This window comes from Natator depressus, chromosome 2 (assembly GCF_965152275.1).
Source record: "Natator depressus isolate rNatDep1 chromosome 2, rNatDep2.hap1, whole genome shotgun sequence".
Taxonomy (NCBI): Eukaryota; Metazoa; Chordata; order Testudines; family Cheloniidae; genus Natator; species Natator depressus.
In genome coordinates this window covers 59,616,463-59,642,497 of record NC_134235.1, presented here as the reverse complement: position 1 = coordinate 59,642,497, position 26,035 = coordinate 59,616,463, and the positions used below count along the sequence as shown (strand labels likewise).

At 43.1% G+C, this 26,035-nt stretch overlaps 1 protein-coding gene across 7 annotated transcripts in view; it reads left to right on the top strand.

Moving 5' to 3' along the window:
• Window positions 1–26,035, top strand: part of CSPP1 (centrosome and spindle pole associated protein 1) — a 178,089-nt gene that overhangs the window by 45,880 nt on the left and 106,174 nt on the right. For all 7 annotated transcript variants that reach the window (XM_074944276.1, XM_074944277.1, XM_074944275.1 and 4 more), the window contains 3 exons: window positions 8,275–8,366; window positions 11,934–12,027; window positions 13,401–13,458. In XM_074944276.1, the coding sequence (XP_074800377.1) occupies window positions 8,275–8,366; window positions 11,934–12,027; window positions 13,401–13,458 (244 nt within the window). The remainder of the gene's footprint in view (window positions 1–8,274; window positions 8,367–11,933; window positions 12,028–13,400; window positions 13,459–26,035) is intronic.

The window sequence follows — 26,035 nt, the reverse complement described above, 5'->3', positions numbered from 1 at the left end:
AAAGCTCCTTCACTAGAAATAAATGACTAAAAGGTATGAAGCCGTAGCTCTTTCAAACTCCAGACAGTAACCGTGCATAATATCTGCGGTACTTCTGTGGAAGACAGCTTTGGATACTCCTTATCAGTCTCTAATTTTAAATAAGTTCTAACAAATCGAAAGACTATGTACGGGACAAGGAAATGTCAAGAGTCTTTAGGAAAATACTGACTAGAATAGTATAAGGGATTTATTTCCCAGTTTCAAATTGTAGTACTGGATATACTTTGAGTGCTGTCCTATTGGTACTTTGTTTCTGAAGCAGCTTACCAAATGTAAGTAGGGGTGGAACAGACTAGGAGAACCAGAATGTCACACTTTGGTGGATAAGTTTCAGAAAGGAGAATGAAAAGCTCAAAAAGTGCCCTTTACCCCGTACTGTAATACAAATTAGAAAGACTGGGAAGACTGGAGGATCAGGAAATTGGAAGAAGGCCAGGGTTTCTGAGGAGGGTATTGTCTTGAATTTTCAGAACTCCAGAAAGAAAACTGAGCTAGAAACTTGATTAAACATTTGAATAAGAATAGGAATCCAAGCTGCTCATAGGGGGAATATTTCCCCTTTCTTGTCTGCAGGTCTGATACTATGTGCCCAATACAAAGCTAGGAAATGCATTTTTGTAGTCCGTGGAGGTTTAGGGTATAATTTTCAGGCAGTCTGTCCAAATGGTGAATATTGAGGCTATACTGCTATACTGAGTTACACAAATAAAGATTCAGATTCAGAGTATTAGTATCAGGGACAGCATTAACAGACAACATGAGATTGAGGAGGAAGAAATATATGCATAAATATTTTTATACTGGTATATCTGTAGAAGCAGAAATCCAGTTCATACTAAAGATATCTGTGTTCTTGAGGACATCTGCAATGTATCTGTTGACAATTCATTGTTGTTCTGGAAAGGCTGAGACTGAAACCTCTACGACTGTCTTCACCTACAAGTTTTCTGGGAGAAAGTGCAGCAGCACATATTGGATATCACAATACTGTGGCTCATGAGAACTGTTTAATGATTTATGGTAGAACCTCAGAGTTACACACACCAGAGTTACGAACTGACCAGTCAACCACGCACCGCATTTGGAAGGGAAGTATGCAATCAGGCAGCAGCAGAGACCAAAAAAAAGAGAGCAAATACAGGGAGTCCTTGGACTTACGACACCTGACTTATGTCGGACGCCACTTACGACACTTTTCAATTGACTGCCTTTTTCGCCTTTACAATGCTTGATTTGCATAAAGTTCGCTAGATATCACTTCCTGGTTGTGTTGTTCTGGTAAGGAGCTGGAAGGGGTTGCTTCTGATTGGCTTCCAGGCAGCAAGGTATCTTGTTGCTGGGTAGGGTTGCTGCTTGTTTTTGATTGGCTACCAGCCCCGGGCTCAGCCAGTCAGAAAGCTTGAACAGTTATTGGCTGAGGCTCAGCATGTGTGCCGTTCGCCCTGGCTTTTTGAGCTTGTGTTGCCAGCATTCTGAGCAGCATATGTGAGTTTATATGTTTATTTGAATGCTGTTACAAAATACAGTGTACAGTAAATACATTGATTTGCAACATTAGTCATCTATAATTCATTTAGTACAAAAATCTGGGTTATTGTGGTGAAAATAGCATATCAAGCCTTGGTTCAGGAACCAATCCTCCCTTCATACCATTGATTCCTATGGGAAAAAGTGGTTTCGACTTGCAACGTTTTGACTTACAACACAATTCTGGGGAACGAATTGTGTTGAAAGTCTGAGTCTCCTGTGTAGCGTAAACTACTAAAAAAATAAAGGGAAGGCAGCATTTTTCTTCTGCATAGTGAAGTTTCAAAGCTGTAGTAAGTCAGTGTTCAGTTGTAAACTTTTGAAAGAACAACCATAATGTTTTTTGTTCATAGTTACAAACAGCCTCCATTCCCAAGATGTTTGAAACTCTGAGGTTCTACTGTAGAAGATATTGTACAGTATGGGATGCATATTTTGAGATATCAGTGCTCTGGCTCTAGTTATGTGAGATCATTTGACTTGGTTGGTCTAATGGCTACTACAAACGTGTACTTTTTAAAGATGTTGTGCAGCCTGAATCTGGAATTAAGTAATAGGAATAATTCCATAATATTGCCACAAGCCTCATTCATATATAAATTTAAATGTTAACTATTTGGCCATGACTCACTTTTGCACTGAGTAAATCTCGTGTAAATCTCCTTAGATTTTGCCTTTATGAAATGTACCCTATTATCCAATATTATTTTCTTCTGAAGAAGGTGGTCCACAGATCCTTTACAGTGAGTCTTCAGATTGTTCATTTTGCATTCTCTTTCCTCAACTGCAGGCAGACTTTTCCAGACCATCTTGTTGCAGATCAAAGCTGGAAATAGAGAGAGAGAGAGGAGAAAAGGGGATATTTTTGTTCAAATTGTTTGGCTTATTGGAATCTAATCTTTTATCGGTTGCGTTGCTCTTGGTGTGTCTGTGTGGAGTGCTCTGCAGAAACATTTCTGGAAAATCTTCTACAAGAGAGGCACAATGATTGTAGCAATTCTGATCACATAGACGCTGCACTAGCAGAAAAACAAAATGCAAGATCTGCCTCTCTTGTTCAGCTCCTATTGTGGAGTGTTTAGATGGGGATTGCTATTTGTTCTGTTCCAGGCTAGTCTTTCAAAGTAATAGCTGGATTTGATGCTTCCCGGGGGCACCCAGGGTTGTGAAGCACCTCGCTATCAGCTGCCCTTAGCATAAGGAAGCCTTGTGTGTGTCTGCTGGGGTCAGCTCCCCAACTCCACTGGCCACGGGCAATACAAGTACTGGCCTCTAGGCCTCTCTGGCCTCACTGTCTCTTTACAGGTTAGCAATAAGCACACTCCAACCCTCAAGCATCTCCCTAGAGTGTCGAAGCCCTGGTCCACTGGACACTTACAGTATTCACAGATTTGCTGCTTTCAAAGAAACAGTACACCCTAGCTTACCAATTTCCCTTCAGATCACTGCTCAGCTTAACACACAGTACTTAGATATGATTATAGTGAAATCAGATGCAAGTTTATTTAACAAAGCATAGAGATTCAAATAATAGCAAATAGAAGTATTGGAAACAAGTAGTTATGTATAAAATAAAACCATAACATGCATTCTAGAGCCTGGATGAATTAATAAGATACTCTCATGTCTTGTACAATATTGCTCACCTGAAATCCATGTAGCATTGTATAGCTAGGTTGGCTCTGACCTTCGTTTCATGAGACCTGCACCGTGTCAGCTTGCCTTCTAGGTGAAGGATTCAGTTTGTTTCTTCCCTCCGCCCCCACCCTCTCCTCCAAGATAGACCAGTCTCATCTTTTTCTTGATTCATAAATAGGAACCCCCCTCTATTTGTTGTGTGAATTTTCTTTCTTTTTTGTAGCTTTCACAATCTCTTCTTTTGCTGTAGCTAGGTAAACAGACAGACCTACATTGTGAGGTGTAAAGTACACAATTCACAAATGACTAGACAGGGAGACAGGTGTCTGCTACATCCTGTCTGAAAGGAACATTTCAGAGATAAGTCACCCGCTGGTGACTTGCCTTAACTCCAAGACCTTAAGAACATAATTGTTAGTACAGATACATAACTCCTTAAATATTATGCGTCCTATACTCTGCAAAGGTTATGATGAACAGCAAGCTGCTGGCTCTTGGTAGAGCCCTCACGTGCCGCCTTTCAGTGAAATATCATATATCCAACGCAGGGGATCCCTGTAAAACCCTATATACCCCCTGTTTCCTTTGCCAGTTGGCACCAAGAGATCCCTGGGTCACACTGGCACAGAAGAAGACTTGCTACCTCTGACCAAGCCAGACTCCAGTGTCTGGACAGGACTTTGATAAAAGCACTAGATAGATGGTCACGGGCACAAAAAACCCTGTAAAGAGAAACCCCTCCAGCTGGTAGTAAGGGCACAAAAATGCCTGCAACTAATATCCTCACTTTTATTAAAGTTTTGGCTGCACTTTTCTCCTCACCTTCTTATTTACGCACTCCCTATCCATGGCCCCACTAAGTCGCGGGACCTCCTGGTCAACCTCCTCCTGGCCCTGGCTAAAGTGGCCATCTATAAAACCAGGGTGAGGAGGTTGGCCGATGGAGTCTCCTGCGACTGCGGGGCCTATTTCCGATCCTCAGTCCGTTCACGCCTCCGGGCAGAGTTCCTCTGGGCGGCGTCCACCGACTCCCTTGACGCCTTTGAGGAACGGTGGGCGCTGTCCGGGGTCCTCTGCTCAGTGTCCCCGTCCGGTTCCCTTTTTTTGACCCTCTGACCGCACTCCCGTTCCTGTTCTTCATTAGTTGTCCCACGTAATCATTTGGTTTCTAGGTCCTGTGGATCCCCCCCTTAGGCTGGGGGGGGATCCTTTAGCAGTGGGCGAGCTTTGCCCGCCCACTTCCTGGATCCCAATAGGACTAATATCCTCACCTGTTGCTGACAGTTATCAACCTCCATTGCCTGCCTCCTTCACTTCAGCCCAACATCTGTCCATGAAGGGGTAAGAGGGAGAGCAGCCCTTAAGGGAGAAGCAAACAGGTGGTATGGGGCCTTGTCTCAAGATTTACTTCTCCCCTCTGTGCAATCCTATAGGAAGTCATTGGAGCAGCCTAGGAAAACCTGGACAAAACTAATCACCAGGAAAGGAGACTAAAAACATTTATAATGTGTCAGAGTCCAGTTTAGTAAGCCTCTGTAAGGTCAATGGAGCCTTGTTTCTATCTAAGAACATCATCGTCCCTGAAGAAGGTTTCTTCTTGCTCAAGAATCCAAGAAACAGGAAGGCAGACTCTTCAACGGGAAGAAACTCAGAGGCTATTTCAGTGGCCTTACTTACCTTAGCATAATTTGCTTCTCCAGGACTATTATGGTCTGGAAAAAAGTCCTTGGTAGTGTTCATTTCCCTCAAGATCATATGGCCTGAGAGCTTCAATTAAAGCTGTTTCCCTGTAGCAGCATTAATCTGAAACGCTTTCTGCTTTTCAGCCATATTGATGGGATATAATGAGGCATCCTGCCATCTGACTCCCAAGTAAATTATTCAGGAGAAAAACATTTTGCTGGTGGGTAAGATTGTTAGAGTCCTCAGAGAAATAAAGGAAGGCCTTGGTCGTTGCTAGAAACCATAGGATAGAGCATAAACAGTACAATAAGCCTAAACTTCTTATCCTATCCTACAATAGGAGAGAGAGCCAAGCTGACAGAGGAAAATGGATGAGATTGAGAGGAAGTCATGGTAGAAGAGACTATTGAGGGAACCCATTCTCATAAAATGGACTGCCTCATAGGTAGCAGATTGCAGTGGTTTGCAAAAAATTGGATCTTGATCACAATATACAAATGAGTACTGGACATAGTCCGCAAGGGCTATGTAAAAGGACGCTGAATTTCCCAGCGATATATTTAAGATACATAATTATTTATCTGTTAGTCTTCCCTGGCTGTATGCATCAATTTAAATCCCATGGTAAAGAATTTGCCGACCCTTTTGCATGGAAAAATAAGACATTTTATCTGTTTATCTGAAAATTTTGTTTCCCCTAGTAGGAGTATCCACAGATCTGCCCAGCTCAGAAAATATGCAACGTTGGGGATATATCTTGGTAAATGTCTTTTCTGATAGAGTAAAATAGATACTCTTACTGTATTAAGAAGATCTGAAGTGCTCACTAGTCAGTAGTTTCAGGGTTTGTCTATGCTTGCAAGTTATTTTGGATTAATTTGAGGAATTTTTCTCAGATAAATTGTTGTAGTTCCACACACTGGTTGGTGTCTCATTCCTCATTAATTAATCCACTTTGGAAGCAGATTAACTTCAATTTGAAATGAATTATTCCACAATAAGGTAGGTGCGGCTGCATCTCCATTTCAAATTAACTATTCTGCTTCTGACAGTCTTCCCACTGCTTTCCCACTCTGTGTTCCTGCACACCTGCATCAACCCCACTTTTGACCTGTATGCACTTTACTGCTCTAGGGTTATCTCCCAATTGAAAAACTGGATCAGAGCCAGGTGTGTCCCATTGTGATTCCAGCTTGTGACAAGTTCACACACCTGGAGTCACATACAGATTATAGCAGCCATGCCTTGTGCTTCTGTGTGTTTCTGTGCTAAGGTCCATCCTGGACTTCCTTGGCTTGTGGGGAGAAGATTGGATCCAGTCTCATTTTAGCAGCAGTCACTGGAATGCCAAGATATATGAGAAAATATCAAACCAAATGAAGGAGAAGGGGCACTTCTGGGATCCAGTCCAGTGCCTCACTGAAAGAAAGGGGCTGTGACAGAGTTATAGAAACACACCAGGATTAATAAGACTTCTGGCTGAAATTGCAAGACCTATGTCTACCGTGAGAAGCTGAACTGGATTTTGCAATGAAGGCACTGCCACAAAACCCTGGCATGTTCTGGAAATCACTGAAGTTACCCCAGTGAACACTGACCAGGAGAAGATTGTTCTGGATGGCCAAGATTTCTTCAGCTAGCGATACCCAAGGCAGGCCCCATGGCAGACACGGCATCTGAGATTCCACCCCCAAATCCCAGGCAGAGAATCAGCCTGACAGTGCTGGGGAGGGGACCTCTTCCAGTAACTATTATGTGCTATATTACATGACAACTGTATAGGGAGATTTAAACAACTTTGTTCTGGGTACCATCTTCAGTAAGTGGGCCACTTTTTGTTTGCATGTAACTGACAGATTTGGTTCTGTTTTCTGAGTTACAAACAGGCTAAAGACTCACTGTAAAGGACCTTTCTACTAGGACAGGGGTGGCGAACCTGTGGCTCCAGAGCTGTATGCGGCTCTTCAGAAGTTAATATGTGGTTCCTTGTATAGGCACCGACTCCGGGGCTGGAGCCACAGGCACCAAATTTCCAGTATGCCGGGGGTGCTCACTGCTCAACCCCTGGCTCTGCCACAGGCCCTGCCCCTGCCCCACTTCACCCCTTCTTCCAAGGCCCTGTCCCTTCCCGCGCCCTCCCCTGAGCCTGCCACGCCCTTGCTCCTCCCACTCCCACTCAGAGCCTCCTGCACACTCTGGGAGGGAGGGAGAGGTGCTGATCAGTGGGGCTGCTGGCAGGCACGGGGGGGGGGGGGGAGCTGATGAGGGCTGCTGATGTATTACTGTGGCTTTTTGGCAATGTACATTGGTATGGTAAATTCTGGCTCCTTCTCAGGCGCAGGTTAACCACCCCTGTACTAGGATATAAGACATTTTCATCTAAGCAGGGGTAAATTTTTTTCTATTTCTTTAAGGCCTTACCAAGATAGAATAAGAGATGCATCTATGGTTTACAAAGATGAAGTACGTGAGAGATCCAACATACAACAAATCTCAACAACTGGAGGAAATACTATGTGTATTATTCAGCACATTTGTTTCCAAATAACTAAACCACAAAAATCACAGAACTGAAAATGAATGATTTTAAAAACTGTTCCAACAGCCCTAATATTCTACTCCAGAAATTCGATGTTCTGTCCTCTTGCCAGAAGATGATAAAACCAGAAAAAATATCATTCTTTTGTAGAGGTGGTTGCAGTAGCTTGCTTTCTCCACTTTGGTATAGAGAGATCATCTGCTGTTCAGCTGGGTTGAGGTTTAATTTTGTCATGAGGGGCAGGAGAAGGAAATCCTTTTTGATATGATTTTTTAAAGAATATTTTTTCTGAGCTCTAGATGACATTCAGACCAGATGTAGGTGGATGCAGCTAAAGCCCTGATCCTGATTTAAGCCCATACATAACTTTAAGTATGTGAATAGTGCAACTTCAGTGAGATTGCTTATGTGCTTTCAGTTAGTGCCTGTGATAGCTACAGATGTTTCAGGAACAGAAGAATAGAAGAAACCCACTTTTGATAGTTGTCCCCTTCCTTTTTGAAGTAGCTACCACCTGTGATGTCATCTACAATTTCGCAAGAGCTTTCTCTCATAAATGGTTTACATAGTAATTTAAGGTTTCAGAGTAGCAGCCGCGTTAGTCTGTATTCGCAAAAAGAAAAGGAGTACTTGTGGCACCTTAGAGACTAACAAATTTATTTGAGCATAAGCATGCATCTGATGAAGTGAGCTGTAGCTCACGAAAGCTTATGTTCAAATAAATTTATTAGTCTCTAAGGTGCCACAAGTACTCCTTTTCTTTTATAGTAATTTAAGTGTATGTTTTATGCTTCACACTGACTTTTAGCCAATATTTTAAGTTTTGAACATTTTTTCTTTTACAGAAATCGGGCACAAAGCAATTCTCCAACTAATGAACAGGCAAAGTCCGCCACTGGTAAAGATGATGTTCCATATGCAACAGGGCTCATTCTTGGTATGTATAAAAGCCCAACTAATGATGGGTATATTGTGATATTTTATATAATAATATTTAAAACATTAATATGTCATGTTTTTTTTCTTTGAAATAATTGAGTTAATTTATTCTTGCAATATACCCCTGGTCCTGGTTTAAAAAAAAAACAAAAACAAAAAAAACCCATTAAGTTAAATGAAAAAAACAACAACTTTACTTCACTGGACCTTTGTAGCACCTCCTCTTGAACATGCAAACAGTAATTGCTTGTGTTGCATGTAGTAGAAGGGGATCAAACGGATTCTCAGATTTCTCCAGGTCAGTGAACCACAACGGAGATATGTTTATTTCTAAGTTTTTTGTAAATCTGTTAGAAATTTTAGAGAGTTAAAGTTAAATAGGACTGAGTGGTGAAAAAGTGGAAGATGGGTGTATACTGTTGGAGAGCTGAAACAAGCAAGTCACCAATTAAGGCTGTTACTGGCCCATCAGAAAGAGCAGAAATCTTTTGGGACTTGATGTGTAAGTCCTGTACCTTGGCTAATGTTGGGGGGTGGGGGTTGAGTTTCTTTTTTGTGTGTGAGTGCAAAAGTGCATTTTATGAGGCACAGATTAGAGCGAAACTTCATGTTCTTACTCCATTTCATTTTACAGGCGCACACACTGATGAAATGCTTATGCACGGTATTATAATGCTTCCTGCCCAATCAATGGGGAGTGGGGAGGGGATGCCATAGTGCCTGGAAAAAAGACGAGGAGTAATAATGTGAGAACACATGCTTGTCAAGATTGCAGCTGGCCCATCCCTCTCCTCAGGTCCTCTGCCTCCCCATTGGCTTGGGTTGGGAAGACTGGGCTGGCTGATTCTTGTGCATCCTTTTCTCCACTGCCTATTTAAACTGTCAAAAGCTTCTTGTTAGCTTCTCTGCCCTCCCTCTTTAGTTGTAGCGTAGGAGTTTTATGTTTTTCAAGTTGCTATGACTGACCTGTTTGGGATCAAATCAGGAAGGAATTTTTCCCACTGGGCCAAATTGGCAGAGATCCAGTCCTTTTTCTCCCCCCCGCCCCATGCAACGTTATGCAGACACATTTGGGTTTTAGCAATTGGACTTGACAGTTTAATATCAGTAAAGGTATGACTTTTTAGCTTGTTGCAGCTTCCGGCTGGTATCTAGTGCACATAAAGTCTAAATGGGCCAGCTCCCAGAGGTATATTAGACCCTAGATTTCACTGGTGGACCACGTGTATAGTGGGGAGACCTGAAGTCTTCACTGAATGAGGTCCCTCCTTGTTAATCTCCACTTCCCCACACTGAGGAGGGAGTCCTAGGGGTAGGCTAAGAAGGGGTCTACTCTGTAACCCTGCACTGGACCCAGTTAAATACCTACTGCTTGAAAGCAGGGAGTAGGTTGATAGAGCTCCTCCTCAGCGTTAAATTAATAAAGTTGTGGCCTGCTGCTTAAATTGATCCCTGTGGCTGTTATTCATTTGCTTACATTTCCTGATCAACAATGCTAATGTAATTGTTCTGCAGCTGCTACCTCTCTACACAGACTGACTAATCTATGACCCAATTGCAATAGTATCTGAGCACCTCTTGAATAACAATGAATTTGTCTTCACAACACCCCTTTGACATATGGGAATTTTGGTAGCCCCACTTTACAGGTGGGGAACTGAGGGACAGAGAAAGTAAGTAAACTGCCCAAGACCACATAGAAAGTGTTTGTTCGAGTTGAGAGCTGAATTCAGGTCAGAATCCTGGTCCAGTGCCTTAACCACAAGACTGTCTTTCCTGTGGTCGTGTGTTTTGTGGCTGCAGCATAATATTGTATGATTTATTTTTTTTTATGCCACAGTTGTCTTCTGCCTGGTTTTTTGGTGTTCCTGCCTCCTCCCCTCTTTCAATTGATTTTACTTCATAGGAGAACTGTGGTGATTTATGGATGGTGAGGAAAGGGTGTTTATGGGCCAATGTGTCTAATAGTCGTAGTGTACAGAAACATTCACTTAGAAACGCCACTTTTTTAAGGTATCTTGTGAACTGGATTCTCACTTCTGGGACTTAACTTCCAGCACAAGGTTGATTGGGCACTACCTAAGTTTTAAGTTTTTTTTTTTTTTTTTAAAACCCTGTGAGATACTGGTAGGTGCACCCTGTGTGCATGCATCATCTGCCAGTACATTTTTAATCCTTAATTTCCATTACAACTAACTCATAAATGGGAAAACTGCTTGTATTCCTACAGTTTGACTCTTGCATTCACTTTCAAATTAAATGTTTATTCAGAGCGGAATTGCATGTAAGAGCACCTCTGGGTGCTCGTGGGTGTGTTAAAGTATACTTTACTTTCATTTTCATACCATTCTTACTTATTTTTTCCAAATGCTGCATTAAGTGCAGAATTAATGTAAATAACTCAAATACTGTCTCTTTTTGTGCTATAGTATCGTTGTCACCTTGTTTTGAAGCTCCTAGCTTTGTCTCAGCTCAATGATTATTTAAGAACAGACAAGCTATCAGTGACCAATTATGTTAGGTCAAAAGATCATATATCAAATAATGTTAATGTTAAGCGTAGTATCCAGATTTTTATCAGTTCTTATGAAGTTATGAAGTTCTTAATATGTTCCCTGTCATAAGGTGGGCCTATCTGGAGTACTATCCTGTAGCACACTGTGGCTTGACACTTAAGCCTACTTAAGCCTCAGTTTCCCCTTGCAGAATCCCCAGAAATAGCCCCTAAAGGATTTCCAAGTATATATAGTCCTTGTGGGTTAGTTTCTTACAAAAATCCTGTGCCCATAAATCATGGCTATAGTCCTGAATTCCCCACCATAGTTCAAACAGTACATGCAAGACACAAAGTATAGCCCGGCACCTCTGACCACACTCAGGTCTCTCTAGTACAGCTGTGGCATCTCTCACCATGCCTCACTCCCAGCCTTCGGCTCTCTGGCTTAGAGAGTTAGCAGGCATCTCCCTCTGCTGCTCTCAGCCTTCTCTGGACTTGGCTTTCTGCTTCAGAAAGGTCAGAAAGCTAGCCTTTCGACTGGCTTCTTGACCATTCTTCCCTCTTTCCAGGGAGGGCCTGTGGAGAACTCCTCTGCAGCTTTCACCAGAGACCTCCTTTAGTCTCATGACTCCCAGGCGGTTTTCAACTACCCTTTCCCTGACTTTTTTTAATTTTGTAGCGGTAGTATAGCCATGTTAGTCCCAGACCTGAAGAAGAGCTCCGTGTAGCTTGAAAGCTTTTCTCTTTTACCAACAGAAGGTGGTCCAAAAAAAGATATTACCTTACCTATCTTGTGTCTCTTTTCCTGACTGACCCCTTCAGCTGTTCCATTTATGTGGTTCAGGTGGCTTCTCTTAAACCCAGTTAGGATGCAGCTGGGGAGTCACAGGTACATTGGTCCTGCTCCCTCTTAAATGGCCAATGTCATCCTGTGACATGCACAAATTGTATTTGTCTCTGTACTTTGCCTTTATTCTTGTTTTTATTCATTTGAAATTAGAAGGTGTTTGAAGACAGAGATATGTATGTGTTTCATGGACTGTTTATGCTTCCTTCCTTTTCAATTAGGCGGTCAAGACCGAGAACTTATTCAGAAGAAAAAAGAGAGATACAGACAAGAGCTAATGGAACAGATTGCTGAGCAACAGAGAAATAAGAGACGGTAATGGAAAGCCATTGTAATTTGGACAAAGACTTAATAAAGTGAACATTTTTCATAAAAACAAAATTAGTTGGAAGCTTCTTTACCCTTCAGAAATTTACATATTTTAAAAAAGGTTTTTACTGTTTGGAAATTTTCTTTTCCCCATTTTGAACCCTGAGGTTGTTGGTACTAATACTAGACTTCTCTCACTGTCCTATTTTTATGACTATCATACAATATATAACCTATAAACCTCAAAAGGACCATTTTAAATACTTCTTATAGCTTTGATTCCCTTTTCATTGTAGTGTACACCGGACCCTCGCTAGAACGCGTGTCTATATAGCGCGAATTCGCATATAACGCGGTCACGGCCATGGATACCAAATTTAATTACTTTAATTGCAATTCATTTTAACGCGGTCCCCGCTATAACGCAGTCCCCACGTTATTGTAGTACCCTGCATGGATCCCAAATCCCGCGTTCTAGCGAAGGTCTGGTGTACTTCTAGAGGCTTAATGATAATACTTATTTCTCTGTTGGCTTCACTGCTATTTGTTTTTCCTTTGTTTCTCAGGACAAAAGTCCAAGTAAATGGGGTTGTAGTTGAGTGGCAAGACCACAAAAAGTCCTTTTTTTTTTTTTTTTTGTCCTCACATATGGTACACATTTGATAAGGGAACTGTGATATTCTTTCCTGTTCCCCAAATTGGAAAAGAAGTCTTTGACTTCAAAAACTTTGCAAATTTCTGGCATATATAGCACAATTAAACATACTTTCTTGTTTACTTGTTCTTGCTTTGCTGACTGACAGTCTGGATGTGTTAAAAGGAAACAAAAATCTTGGTGAAAGGGTGGGGAAAAAAGTTGATGTTATCAGAACTACGAGGACACTCCTTATCAAATTAAAAATTGAAGAAGCAGACTAAGTCTGGGATCTGAATCCACAGTACAGTGGTTGACATTCTTTTGAATGCCTGTTTGGATTTGAATATGTTTATAATTATCTTTCATATCAAACTTCTAACTGTACTATGGAAAAAATGTTTGCTCACAAGAAGCATTGGGAAAGATTATAGTGAAAAAACAATGAAACAAAAAATATTTAATTGTTCATTTACCCTGGGATACTGTTATGATTATGGCATTGTCTAAAAGTAATAAAACACCAGTATATTCTTCTAAACCTACATTCTGTTGGACTTAGTCATTTTGTTTTTGAGTCAGATGAGGTGTTCTCTCATGTTACCTTATCCACAATAAGAAACTCCAGTTTTATAGCTAAGTGAGGTAAATTAGGTCTGATTTCTAAGTTTTTTTAAAAGACCAAGTTTAGTGATTTGTTTAACAGCTCATTTTCTGACTTCATCCTGTTAATTTTTTTTAATAGTGAAAAGGAACTTGAGCTCTCAGTTGCTGCTTCTGGAGCTCTGGACCCAGGGAAGGAGGTAAGAAATTTTAGTGTTCCGCTTTTCATTCAAACAGACCTTTTATTAAATAATATGTGTTAACAGTGAATCATTATGCTGAAAGCAGGATTTTATTGTGTGCAAAAGAAGGATCAGAAAGGGATTCCCCCCCTGCCCAGCGTATTCTGGAAGGGGTTTTTTTCTAATCCCCTTTCTCTGTGGGATCAACAACAGCCACGCCTGGAGATGGGACATTGGCTGGCTGTTCTTGCTCACATGCTCAGGGTCTAACTCATACTGTAGTCATTTGTGGGGTCGGGAAGGAATTTCCCCCTACCTTGGATTAGCAATGACTTTGCGTTTTTTCCTCTGTAATGTATGGGTCAAGGTCACTTGCTAGGATTATTTGGGCGTATCTCAGTTAATCATTTCCCTGCCATTGTGGGGGGCCTTGAACACTAGTGTACCTTGGTCGCTCCTGTTCTCTGTCTATGGCACATAATAGTCTAATCTCCTGTGGGTTGTAATAGTTTGGTCTCAGTTTGGTTGATGGCTTTAGTGTGCTGGTGCTAGGTAGTGTTGGTGGCCTGATATATACACTAGGTCAGAGTAGATGATCTAGTGGTCCCTTCTGGCCTTAGTCTCTAAGACTATGATAAGAAGAAAAATGATGTCTCTTTCCTAATTGGGCATTAGTGACAATAAAAATAAACCTAAGTCAAAGCTACATAAGAGAGCTGTTAAATTTGGTAAACACATACTCTGCTTAAAGGGAAAAGTTGGAATTGGAATTTTAAGACATTTGCATTGTGGTGCAACTACATGGAATGACATGCTGCAGGCAGTGTAGGTCATGGAAGAGACATGTTTAATGCCTGATGGTAGTTTTTATAGACAAGCGTCAGTCAGCCTCCTGTGGGAGTATGAGGAATGCTGCTGACAATATTTGCCACTCACCTACTTCACTTTTTAATGGAAAAAAATCCATCTGTTATGCAGCTAAGTCAGCTTTGTAGTGCCAATTCATTATTTCAAGTTGCAATTGTAAATATTTTTACTAGTAAATGTAACATTTTTCATATTATGACAACATATGCAAATTTTTATATAGCTCTGCATAAAATATCAATGATTTTGCTTTAACTCTGACCTGGGTAATATGGAATTAGTGCCATCTCCATCATTTTCTGCTTCATAAGCAAGATATAACAAGCTTGATTATCACAATAGTTATTGTGCTTTGCTAAGATATCTTTGCTACCACTCAAAGAAAATGTTTACTGAGTGTAGTAGAATCCTTTTACTGGGGATGTCATGATGGATGGCTCTTTTTTTCTGGTTAAGTAAATGTGATTAACACAAGACACTTTTTCAATAATGATAGTGCTGTTTTCTGCGCAGCTGCAAAACTGCACCAACACATCCCATTACTGGAGAGCTCAATAGATGGAGGAGGAGGAGCTATCTGCAGTGGGACAGAGTCTGTTACTTGCTCAAAATCAGAGGAAGGGGATAGCCCATAAGATAACATGTGTTGTGGTGCAGCATATTATAGTGGCACAATTAAGGTTGTATTGTGAGATCTGTGTAAAGGTCGACTTTTCTAAGTCCTCTTATAGTGACATGCGTAGTTGGATTTCTTTGAAATTTAATGTACCTTGGGAGGGTGCTGGCTACCCTCAGGAGGAAAACACATTTGGAATAATTTGAGCCAAGGGTTCCTGAGATACAAGCCCCCTCAAAATAGCACTTCTAAAAAAAAAAACCTTTCTAGGTTTGTTTATTTGTTTTTGGTTTTTTTGCACAAAGCTAGAGATCAAAGTATTGATAGTAGGTCAAAATAATCTGTCTGCTGAGTTTTACCCAAGGTAGTGCATGGCACCACTAAATCTTTTTTGGGGAGGGTACTGTAACAAAGTGTTTGGGGAAAGAGTAGATATGTAAATGTTTCCGAGAGGGGATGAATACTAGAGGTGGAGGTGTTGGGGGCATTAAGGGCAGGGGTTTGGAGCTGCTGCGAGGAGAAGGGGTTTATGCGGAGGAGGATAAATGGGGATGGATGGTGTGGGAGGCGAGAGAGTTTAAGGGCTCAGGTGACGTAGGCATGGCACCCCCTGCTCTGCCAGTGCCTTCCAACCCCCATGCACTCCCAGCTCTGCCATGAGAACATAAAAATGGCCATATTGGGTCAGACCAAAGGTCCATCTAGCCCAGTATCCTGTTTTTCGACAGTGGCCAATGCCAGGTGCCCCAGAACAGGTAATCATCAAGTGATCCATCCCCTGTTGCCCATTCCCAGCTTCTGGCAAACAGAGGCTAGGGACACCATCCTTGTCCATCCTGGCTAATAGCCACTGATGGATCTATCCTCCATGAATTTATCTAGTTCTTTTTTGTACACTGTTATAGTCTTGGCCTTCAAAACATCCTCTGGCAAAGAGTTCCACAGGTTGACTGTGCGTTGTGTGAAGAAACACTTCCTTTTGTTTGTTTAAAACTTGCTGTCTACTAATTTCATTTGGTGACCCCTAGTTCTTGTGTTATGAGAAGGAGTAAATAACGCTTCCTTATTTAAACTTATTTAACACTTCCTTATTTTCTTCAGTGCAGCCAAGGACCCTGTACCCCCAGCTCTGTCAGTGCTCACCAACCCCCTGCACTCCATAGCTGTACCAGTGTTCCCCAACCTTTCTGCATCCCCCAAAGTCATAATGGGGGGAATATAGACATGTGAAAGTTTCTTGGGAGGGGTTGGTGGGGTAATTAGAAGGTAGTGGAATGGGAAGGAGAGGTTTGGGGCTGCAGTGAGGGGAGGGGGATAAATGGGGATGGATGGGAGGGGAGAGAGTTGGGGGCTCAGGTGAGAGGCTTGGGGGAGTGGAGGGGTGGGACAGTGGGAAGTGGGAGTGGCAGAGGGACTGGGGGAGAATGGGACAAGGGCATCTGTTATCCCCACATTCTCTCCTCGTGTGTGTGTGTGCCCAGATCTATGGGGCTCTAGCCCCTCTATGGGGAGGTCTCAGCCCCTCTTGCTGCCTCCCATATGTGTGACAGGATCTGGGGGGGGGCATGCCCATCTAATAGAGTTTGGACCATCCCCTCCCTACTCTCTTCATGTGAGCTGAGTTTTGGGTGCAGGGGCTTAGCCTTTTGGGGGTCTGAGGCCTCCCATGTGAGCCAGAATGTGGGGAAGCCCTGCCCCTTTGGGTGGGGAGCTGAGAATGGGTATATTTCATGCATGTCTCAGGCTCTAAAGCACTCAGGAGGGGATGGGATCATGCCCACTGAGATGAATGGAACATTTCACAGGTCTTGGAGCTATTGTATTAGGTTATTTTCATCTCCATGGGGTGTTCTAATTCAGCTGACAAGTATCGGGGGTAGCTGTGTTAGTCTGTATCCACAAAAAACAACAAGGAGTCCGGTGGCACCTTAAAGACTAACAGATTTATTTGAGCATAAGCTTTCGTGGGTAAAAACCCCACTTCTTCAGATGTATGGAATGAAAATTACAGATGCAGACATAAATATACTGACACATGAAGAGAAGGGTGTCTCAGCAACTACACACCACACCACAGAAACACTACCCCAGGAACCAATCCCTGTAGCAAACTTTGTTGCCTACTCTGTCCCCATATCTACTCTAGCGACCCCATCAGAGGACCCAACCACATCAGCCACACCATCAGAGGCTCATTCACCTGCAAGTCTACTAATGTTATATATGCCATCATGTGCCAGCAATGCCCCTCTGCCATGTACATTGGCCAAACCGGACAGTCCCTACGTAAAAGAATAAATGGACACAAATTGGACATCAGGAATGGTAACATACAAAAGCCAGTAGGAGAACACTTCAGTCTTCCTGGACATTCTATAATAGATTTGAAAGTAGCTATACTTGAACAAAAATACTTCAGAAACAGACTTCAAAGAGAAACAGCAGAACTAAAATTCATTTGCAAATTTAACACCATTAATTTGGTCTTGAATAGGGACTGGGAGTGTCTGGCTCATTCCAAAAGCAGCTTTGCCTCTCCTGGAATTGACACCTCCTCATCTGTTATTGGGAGTGGACTATATCCACCCTGATCAAATTGGCCCTGTCAACACTGGTTCTCCAATTGTGAGGTAATTCCCTTCTCTTCATGTGTCAGTATATTTATGTCTGCATCTGTAATTTTCACTCCATGCATCTGAAGAAGTGGGGGTTTTACCCACGAAAGCTTATGCTCAAATAAATCTGTTAAGTTTTTAAGGTGCCACCGGACTCCTTCTAATTCAGCTGAGAACCTCACACAGAAGTAAATGGGCTACTTCATACCTTTCAGAACTTATTGTGCTGCAGATTGTTGTGTAGAGGGCCCTTTCCCGCCATCATTCTGTCTTTCCTGATGATATTCTAAATGCTCTAAAATCCACATGCTTTCATGGATTTTTCTTGAAATTTGCCATTCCTTGTGGGAAGAGTTCAGGATTCTCAATACAGGCTCCTGGATATCCCTTCAGTCCTCCGGCTCCAGTCAAATACCATTCCTGGTAATGTAGCCATCCATCCAGGAGCCTGCTAGAGTGGGCTGGCATACCCTAGCTACCCATGCCTCTACTGCCAAGAAGGCAGAAAAATGGTACTATGTCCCAGCCAAAGGGGCAGAATTTCTGTTTCCTCACCTTGCTCCTAGCTCTTTACTGGTCCAGGCCACTGTGGAAAGATTTAGGCAATAACACTCCCGATTTACCCTGACTAATAAGGAGGGGAAGCATCTCGACTTATTGGGAAGGAACGTCTTTTCTTCTTCTAGCCTCCAGTTCAGGATAGCCAACTAGCAAGCACTAATGGCTAAGTATGAATTCCTGAATTTTTCAAAATTTGCAGACTTTACTGACAGTTTCTTACAGGAGGAGAGAGCTTTTATCCAGGCTGTCATAGAGGAAAGCAAAATGTTTGCCAGAACCACTCTCCGGTCAGCAGTAGATGCAGCAGCATTCCAAGCATTCCAAGCTACTGCCACCATAATGCACCATAATGCACAGGGGTTTCCCAGGGAGGACCTAAGCTTCGAAAAGACTCATTTATTTAATCAGAAGACAGAGGAGTCCTTACACACTTTTCCAGGGCCACCTTCCACTTCCTGAGCATATATACACCTGCCCCAAAGAGAAAATGTCAAGAGTAATCATACAAGCTTAAACTGATGGGTCAGCAGTTCTTAAACCAGAGATCTTGTGAGCCACCCTATAAGAGGGGAGGGTTCAAAAGACCTGCTTTGCCACACCTTTCACAACAGATTCTTCATCTCAATTTTTGGCTAAATGTTATTTTTGAGGGAGCTTGAGAGCTGCAAACCACTAAGTACAACACCTCCCAACTCCCATGCACCCTTTGGGGATCAGCTAGCACTCTTTTTCAACACCTGGAGTGGAATAACAACAGACAAATGAGTGCTGAAGGTTATGAATTCTGGCTTTATGATAGTTTGTCTCTTTCTCTTTAAAATCCCTACCCCATCCCTTTTGGAGGCCACTTTCACAAGAACATTCTTAAACAAGAAGTAGAATATCTTTTACAGTGAGGAATGATAGAGCGCATTCCTCTTCAGTACCAAGAGAGTAGTTTTTACTCAACATACTTGCTAGTACCCAAAAAGGATACTTGGTGACCTCCACCATCTCAAACACTTTATTCACAATCACAAGTTTTGCATGGGAATTTAAATTCCATTCTTGGAAAAGGACATGTGGTTTACAACTCTCTACATGAAGGACACCTACTTTCATGCGGACATCCACCCCGCTCACAGACGCTTCCTCAGATTTATGGTGGGCTGTGACAGGACGCTGTTGTTAACTTCTGGGTATCTGATGTTGCTGCAGCATGAAGATGGCTGCAGGTTCAGCTATAAGCAATTAAACACTTTCTGTTGGGGGATTGTTAGCACCTGCATGGTAATCACTGGGCTAACGGTGTAATTGGGAGGATATAAGTGGAAGGAACAGGAAGCAAGGAGAGGTCAGAAGGAAGATCAGAGGATGAGCCTGGGCTGAGGATAAAGACTGTGGGGAATCCTTCCTTTGCTGTAAGCCTGTATTACACTGTGATAATTTGTAAGAAAAGAATAAATTTTCACCTTGGTGAAAGGGCAACCTTTTGTGACCATGAGACCATCCGAAACGGCTAGGCAGTGAAGTAAACTGGGTAGCAGTGGAGGGACCCTGTGACACAGGCTCAGACCACTTTCAATACAGAATACTCTCTTTTGGCATTGGTACCACCCCCAGGGTCTTTACCAAGGTGTTCTTCCTAGTAGCAGCCTGCATCGGATGCTGTGGTTTCACCGTTTTCCCTTACTTCAGTGACTGGCTCCTTGTCACGAAGTCAGGCCAAGTGTCACAACCAGTGCATTGGCGGTCTGATCTAAGGGGTGAAGCAGGAGTAGGGACTCAGGCTGGGTCAGATACCAAGAGGTCAGAAGCCAAGGCAAGCCAGAGGGCAAAACCAAGAGTCATGTGTCAGGAGGCAGGCAGTGTCAGGTTACCAGGAGATCAGTAGGTGGCAGTAGGAGCAAATATTGCAGGGGAAGCAGTCCTAAGCAGGGAGAACCCAGTTCCATGCACAACTTCCTGTTCCTGTGCTTGGTTTAAATAGAAGCTGGGGATCGACCGGGGGTTGACCAGGGTCTCCCATGTTTCACCAATCAGATCCCGGGACGGGAGTTCTTTGTCAAAGTTCAGCTACTATTCTGGCAGCTGATAGCAGATTACTAGGTAGCAGGTCAGGACTGCCTAGCTCCTAAGAGCCCTGTGGACCAAGGTTCGAGACCCATGGTCCCTGACACCAAGAGGCCCATGCATTGATTTTGACAATGCAACAACTCCTCTCCTCTTTGGGGGTCAGTGTAAATACTGAAAAATCCGTCCTCACCTCTACAGAGAACTTCAGCTTCATTGGGCTTTCCTTAAATGCAGTCATGGCAAGGGCCTGCCTGCAGATGAACAGGTTTCAGGCTATGAACGATATCATAAATGAGGTCATAAGCAACCCTCAAGTGAATGTCATGACTGACACCTCTCTCTCCTAGGCCATGTGGCCTCATGAACTTATGTCATGCCATTTGCATGATTCCACCTTTTGTTAGCTACAAGTGTGGCTCCAAACTGATGGTCCATGAGCACCATAGTGACTGTTCCCACCAAAGTGATATTGTCCCTGTTACTATGGAAGAATCCATGTTAGGTATGCATCAGTATTCCCTTTCTTGCCTCTGCACAAGACAGGGCAGTCATTACCATGTATCCCTATTGGAACATCTCGAGAGTCCATCCCGGATACACATCTATGTTCTAGAGCTGTGAGCAGTTCGAAGATTTGTGAACCCTTTCTCCCATTCATTCAAGGTCACCATGTCATCATAATGTCAGACTAATTCAAGACTGTCTTTTACATCAACAAACTGGAGGGAGGGAGATTCTTCCCCTTGTGTGCAGAAGTGGACAGTTGTGGAATTGGTGCATCAACAATCAGATTACCCTATTGGCAGTCTACCTCCCAGGAAACCAGAATGTGCTAGCAGACTCTCTCTGGAGACACTTTGGTGTTGATCATGAGTGGGAGCTACATGACTCTGTGGTGAACAATATTTATGGTAGATTGGGGACCCTTGCCAGGGACTTGTTTGCCTCCCAAACAAACAGGAAATGTAATCCATACTGTTCCAAAGGAGTCCTAGGTTGCCACTCAAAGGGCGATGCTCTGCTCCTTCCATGGTCAGACCATCTGAACTGTGCTTTCCCTCCACTACCTCTCCGGCCTCAAATTTTGTGCTGGGTTCGGCAGGTCAGGGCACAAGTCATTCTCATTGCCCCCAACTGGTCCAGACAGTTTTGGTTCCCAAAATTCTTACACATGTCATCTCGGGCACCAATCATTATTCCAACATTTCTCAATCTCATGAGCCAGGAGAATGGCAAAATCAAGCATCCTAACCTTGGCCACTTCATCTTAGAGCCTGTATTTTGTATGAGCGTCATCTAGACTCTAGATGATGCTCATAGATTCTAGAGAGATCACGTTCTGAAGCTGCACAAAACATCTTTTCTAATAGTAGAAAGGATTCCATTAGAACATGTTACCTAGCCAAGTGGAAGCATTTTTCTGTTTGTGGGTATTAAAGATGTATAATCCCAGAAGCTGAGATATTCTTCTCATTCTGGACTGTATTCTTTCCTTAAAGACATCAGGTTTGTCCGTCAACTCCTTATGGGTCCACTTGGAAGCAGACAGTGCATACCATCTACCTTCACATGGATACTTGATGTTTGCACACCCACTGAGTTGCAGATTTTGGAAAGGCTTAATAAGAACCTTTCCACCTATAAAGAAGCCTACTCCTCAATGGGACCTGAACCTGGTTCTTTCAGTACTCACTATGTCTTCCTTTTGAACCATTAGCTTCTTGCTCCATGTCTCTCCTATCCAGGAAGGTCACATTCCTGGTAGCCATCACCTCAGCCAGGAGGGTTGGTGAGCTTGGAGCACTGATGATGGATCCTCCTTACACTATATTCCATAAGGACAAAGTTTAATTATGTTTACACCCTAAATTCACCCCCAGAGTAGTCTCAGAATTTCACATTAGCCTGAACCTTTTACCTGCAGAGAATAAAACCTATCAGGAAGTCTCCTAGACTATTTGTCATCTTAGCGGAACGGGTCGGGGGTCAGGCTGTATCCTGATAAAGAATCTCAAAATGGATCTCAGCAGAGCAAAATACAGCCAATCAGTTGTCTAATCTTCCCCCTCCTTTTGGGGTCAGAGCTCATTCTACAGGAGGTCATGCAACATCTATGGCATCGCTTCAAGAGGTGCCTCTACTTGATATCTGCAAGGCAGCAACATGAAGTTCCATCCATGTTTGTGAGACACTATGCCTTGGTGCAAGACTACTCTGCTGATGTATCTTTTGGAATGTCAGTCCTTTGGCTCTACCATCTACAACCTCACATCTTTCTCCTATTTGAATACTGCTTGTCAGTCACTCATAGTGAAATACAAATAGGGACCAGCACTCAAAGAAGTAGTGAAAGTTATCTGTCTTATAGTAGCTGGAGGTTCTTTGAGATGTGTGGTACCTCTCTGTATTCCATTACCCGCCCTCCTTTCCCTCCACTTTGGATCATCTCTAATTCATGCTAGAGAAGGAATTGGGGAGGTGGTCGATTGGCCCTATCCTTTATCTCCTCGGTTAGAGGCACAAGTTGAGGCCAGGGTGTATGTGTGGACCAGTTGACACAGTTTTCAGAATTTTCTGGCTCTGGGCACATGGAGCGCGTGTGTACCCTACCCACAGTGGAAGACAGATAGGGACCACACATCTTGAAGAACCTCTGGTTACTGTAAGGTAAGTAACTTTCTCTTACTAGACTCTGGGGGGTGGGAGTAGCGGGGCAGCAAGTGGCTACTTCCTGCTCTTAGCGCAGATTAATGTGGTGTTTTCCGAAGATATATAGTGTGGAGCTTGGGAACTGACAGCGCACGTACTGTGACCACTGAGGGAAAAGCAATATGTGTACTGCCGGGGTTGTCAGCACTGGCATTCATAGAATCATAGAATATCAGAGTTGGAAGGGACCTCTGGAGGTCATCTAGTCCAACCCCCTGCCCAGAGCAGGACCAATCCCAACTAAATCATCCCAGCCAGGGCTTTGTCAAGCCTGACCTTAAAAACTTCTAAGGAAGGGGATTCCACCACCTCCCTAGGTAATGCATTCCAGTGTTTCACCACCCTCCTAGTGAAAAAGTTTTTCCTAATATCCAACCTAAACCTCCGCCACTGCAACTTGAGACCATTACTCCTTGTCCTGTCATCTGCTATCACTGAGAATAGTCTAGATCCATCTTCTTTGGATCCACCTTTCAGGTAGTTAAAAGCAGCTATCAAATCCCCCCTCATTCTTCTCTTCCGTAGACTAAACAATCCCAGTTCCCTCAGCCTCTCCTCATAACTCATGTGTTCCAGACCCCTAATAATTATTGTTGCCCTTTGCTGGACTCTCTCCAATTTTTCCACATCCTTCTTGTAGTGTGGGGCCCAAAACTGGACACAGTACTCCAGATGAGGCCTCACCAATGTCGAATAGAGGGGAATGATCACGTCCCTCGATCTGCTGGCAATGCCCCTACTTATACATCCCAAACTGCCATTGGCCTTCTTGGCAACAATGACACACTGTTGACTCATATCCAGCTTCTCATCCACTCTCACCCCTAGGTCCTTCTCTGCAGAACTGCTGCCTAGCCATTCGGTCCCTAGTCTGTAGCAGTGCATGGAATTCTTCCGTCCTAAGTGCAGGACTCTGCACTTGCCCTTGTTGAACCTCATCAGATTTCTTTTGGCCCAATCCTCCAATTTGTCTAGGTCCCTCTGTGTCCTATCCCTACCCTCCAGCCTATCTACCGCTCCTCCCAATTTAGTGTCATCCGCAAACTTGCTGAGGGTGCAATCCACATCATCCTCCAGATCATTAATGAAGATATTGAACAAAACCGGCCTCAGGACTGACCCTAGGGGCACTCCGCTAGATACCGGCTGCCAACTAGACACGGAGCTATTGATTACTACCCGTTGAGCCCGACAATCTAGCCAAATTTTTACCCACCTTGTAGTGCATCCATCCAGCCCATACTTCTTTAACTTGCTGACAAGAATACTGTGGGAGACCGTGTCAAAAGCTTTGCTAAAGTCAAGGAGTAACACGTCCACTGCTTTCCCTTCATCCACAAAACCAGTTATCTCATCATAGAAGGCAATTAGATTAGTCAGGCATGCCTTGCCCTTGGTGAATCCATGCTGACTGTTCCTGATCACTTTCCTCTCATCTAAGTGCTTCAGAATTGATTGCTTGAGGACCTGCTCCATGATTTTTCCGGGGACTGAGGTGAGGCTGACTGGCCTGTAGTTCCCAGAATCCTCCTTCTTCCCTTTTTTAAAGATTGGCACTACATTAGCCTTTTTCCAGTCTTCCGGGACTTCCCCCGATCGCCATGAGTTTTCAAAGATAATGGCCAATGGCTCTGGATGCTTCCTGAATCACAAGATTGAAGAAGATTGTGGGAGAGTGAGGATGTCATAAAAATAAAGGGAAGGGTAACCACCTTTCTGTATACAGTGCTATAAAATCCCTCCTGACCAGAGGCAAAACCCTTCACCTGTAAAGGTTTAAGAAGCTAAGATAATCTTGCTGGCACCTGACCAAAATGACCAATGAGGAGACAAGATACTTTCAGAGCTGGAGGCGGGGAAACAAAAGGTCTGTCTGTGTGATGCTTTTGCTGGGAACAGATCAGGAATGCAGTCTCAGAACTTCTGTTAGTTAGTAAGTAATCTAGCTAGAAATGCGTTAGATTTCCTTTTGTTTAATGGCTGGTAAAATAAGCTGTGCTGGATGGAATGTATTTTCCTGTTTTTGTGTCTTTTTGTAACTTAAGGTTTTGCCTAGAGGGATTCTCTATGTTTTGAATCTGATTACCCTGTAAGGTATTTACCATCCTGATTTTACAGAGGTGATTCTTTTCTTTAATTAAAATTCTTCTTTTAAGAACTTGATTCGTCGTTGTTCTTCAGATCCAAGGGTTTGGGTCTATGTTCACCTGTACAAATTGGTGAGGATTTTTATCAAGCCTTCCCCTGGAAAGTGGGTGTAGGGCTTGAGGGAATATTTTGGGGGAAGACGTCTCCAAGTGGGCTCTTTCCCTGTTCTTTGTTTAACACAGTTGGTGGTGGCAGCATAGGGTTCAAGGACCAGGCAAAGTTTGTACCTTAATGAAGTTTTTAACCTAAGCTGGTAAGAATAAGCTTAGGGGGTCTTTCATGCAGGTCCCCACATCTGTACCCTAGAGTTCAGAGTGGGGAAGGAACCTTAACAGAGGAGTATAGCATGATGTGGGGGTTGCTGACCACACACTGATTTGGCTTGGGATGCAAATTGCAGGACATCATGCATACAACTGCCTAAATGATTACTAACTTACTAACAACATACCTTTTCCTATTTAAAAAAACAACTACTAGGAAATTCAATGGCAAAAAAATGTGTTAATGTAGAGTTAAGGTTGCTTGGTGGTATGTTGTCCCCTTGCAGAACACTTAGTTGGCAAAACTCAAACTTCTGAAAACCTGGAAATGCAGACTTAAAGTTGTCCATGCAACCTTAACTTGGTTCTCTCTCAGCAATGCCACAGTACCCCCTGTTAATACACACATGTTTATGCTGCCAACCCCAAAGTTGCTGAAATGTACAAGCTCTTCACCTCTCTTTACAACCCATTCACTCTCACGCATAGGATTCCATCTGTCACTACTAGAGAGGGGAAGGAAGGTTGCTCTTGGCTGTATCCTCTCTGAGTGATGCTTTGATATGCACGTAGCAGATACTCACACTGGACCTTGGCATTAATAAGATTCATGGAGGTTCCAAATCATGGTATACACTCACACACTTAACCAACTCCCCAGAAAGAATACCATGTGGACAACTTAATCTCTTTGCAGCCTTTTACAATTCCCTTGTACTTACTGTTGACTGCAACTGGAGTGTTTGCAAATAATTCCCGTT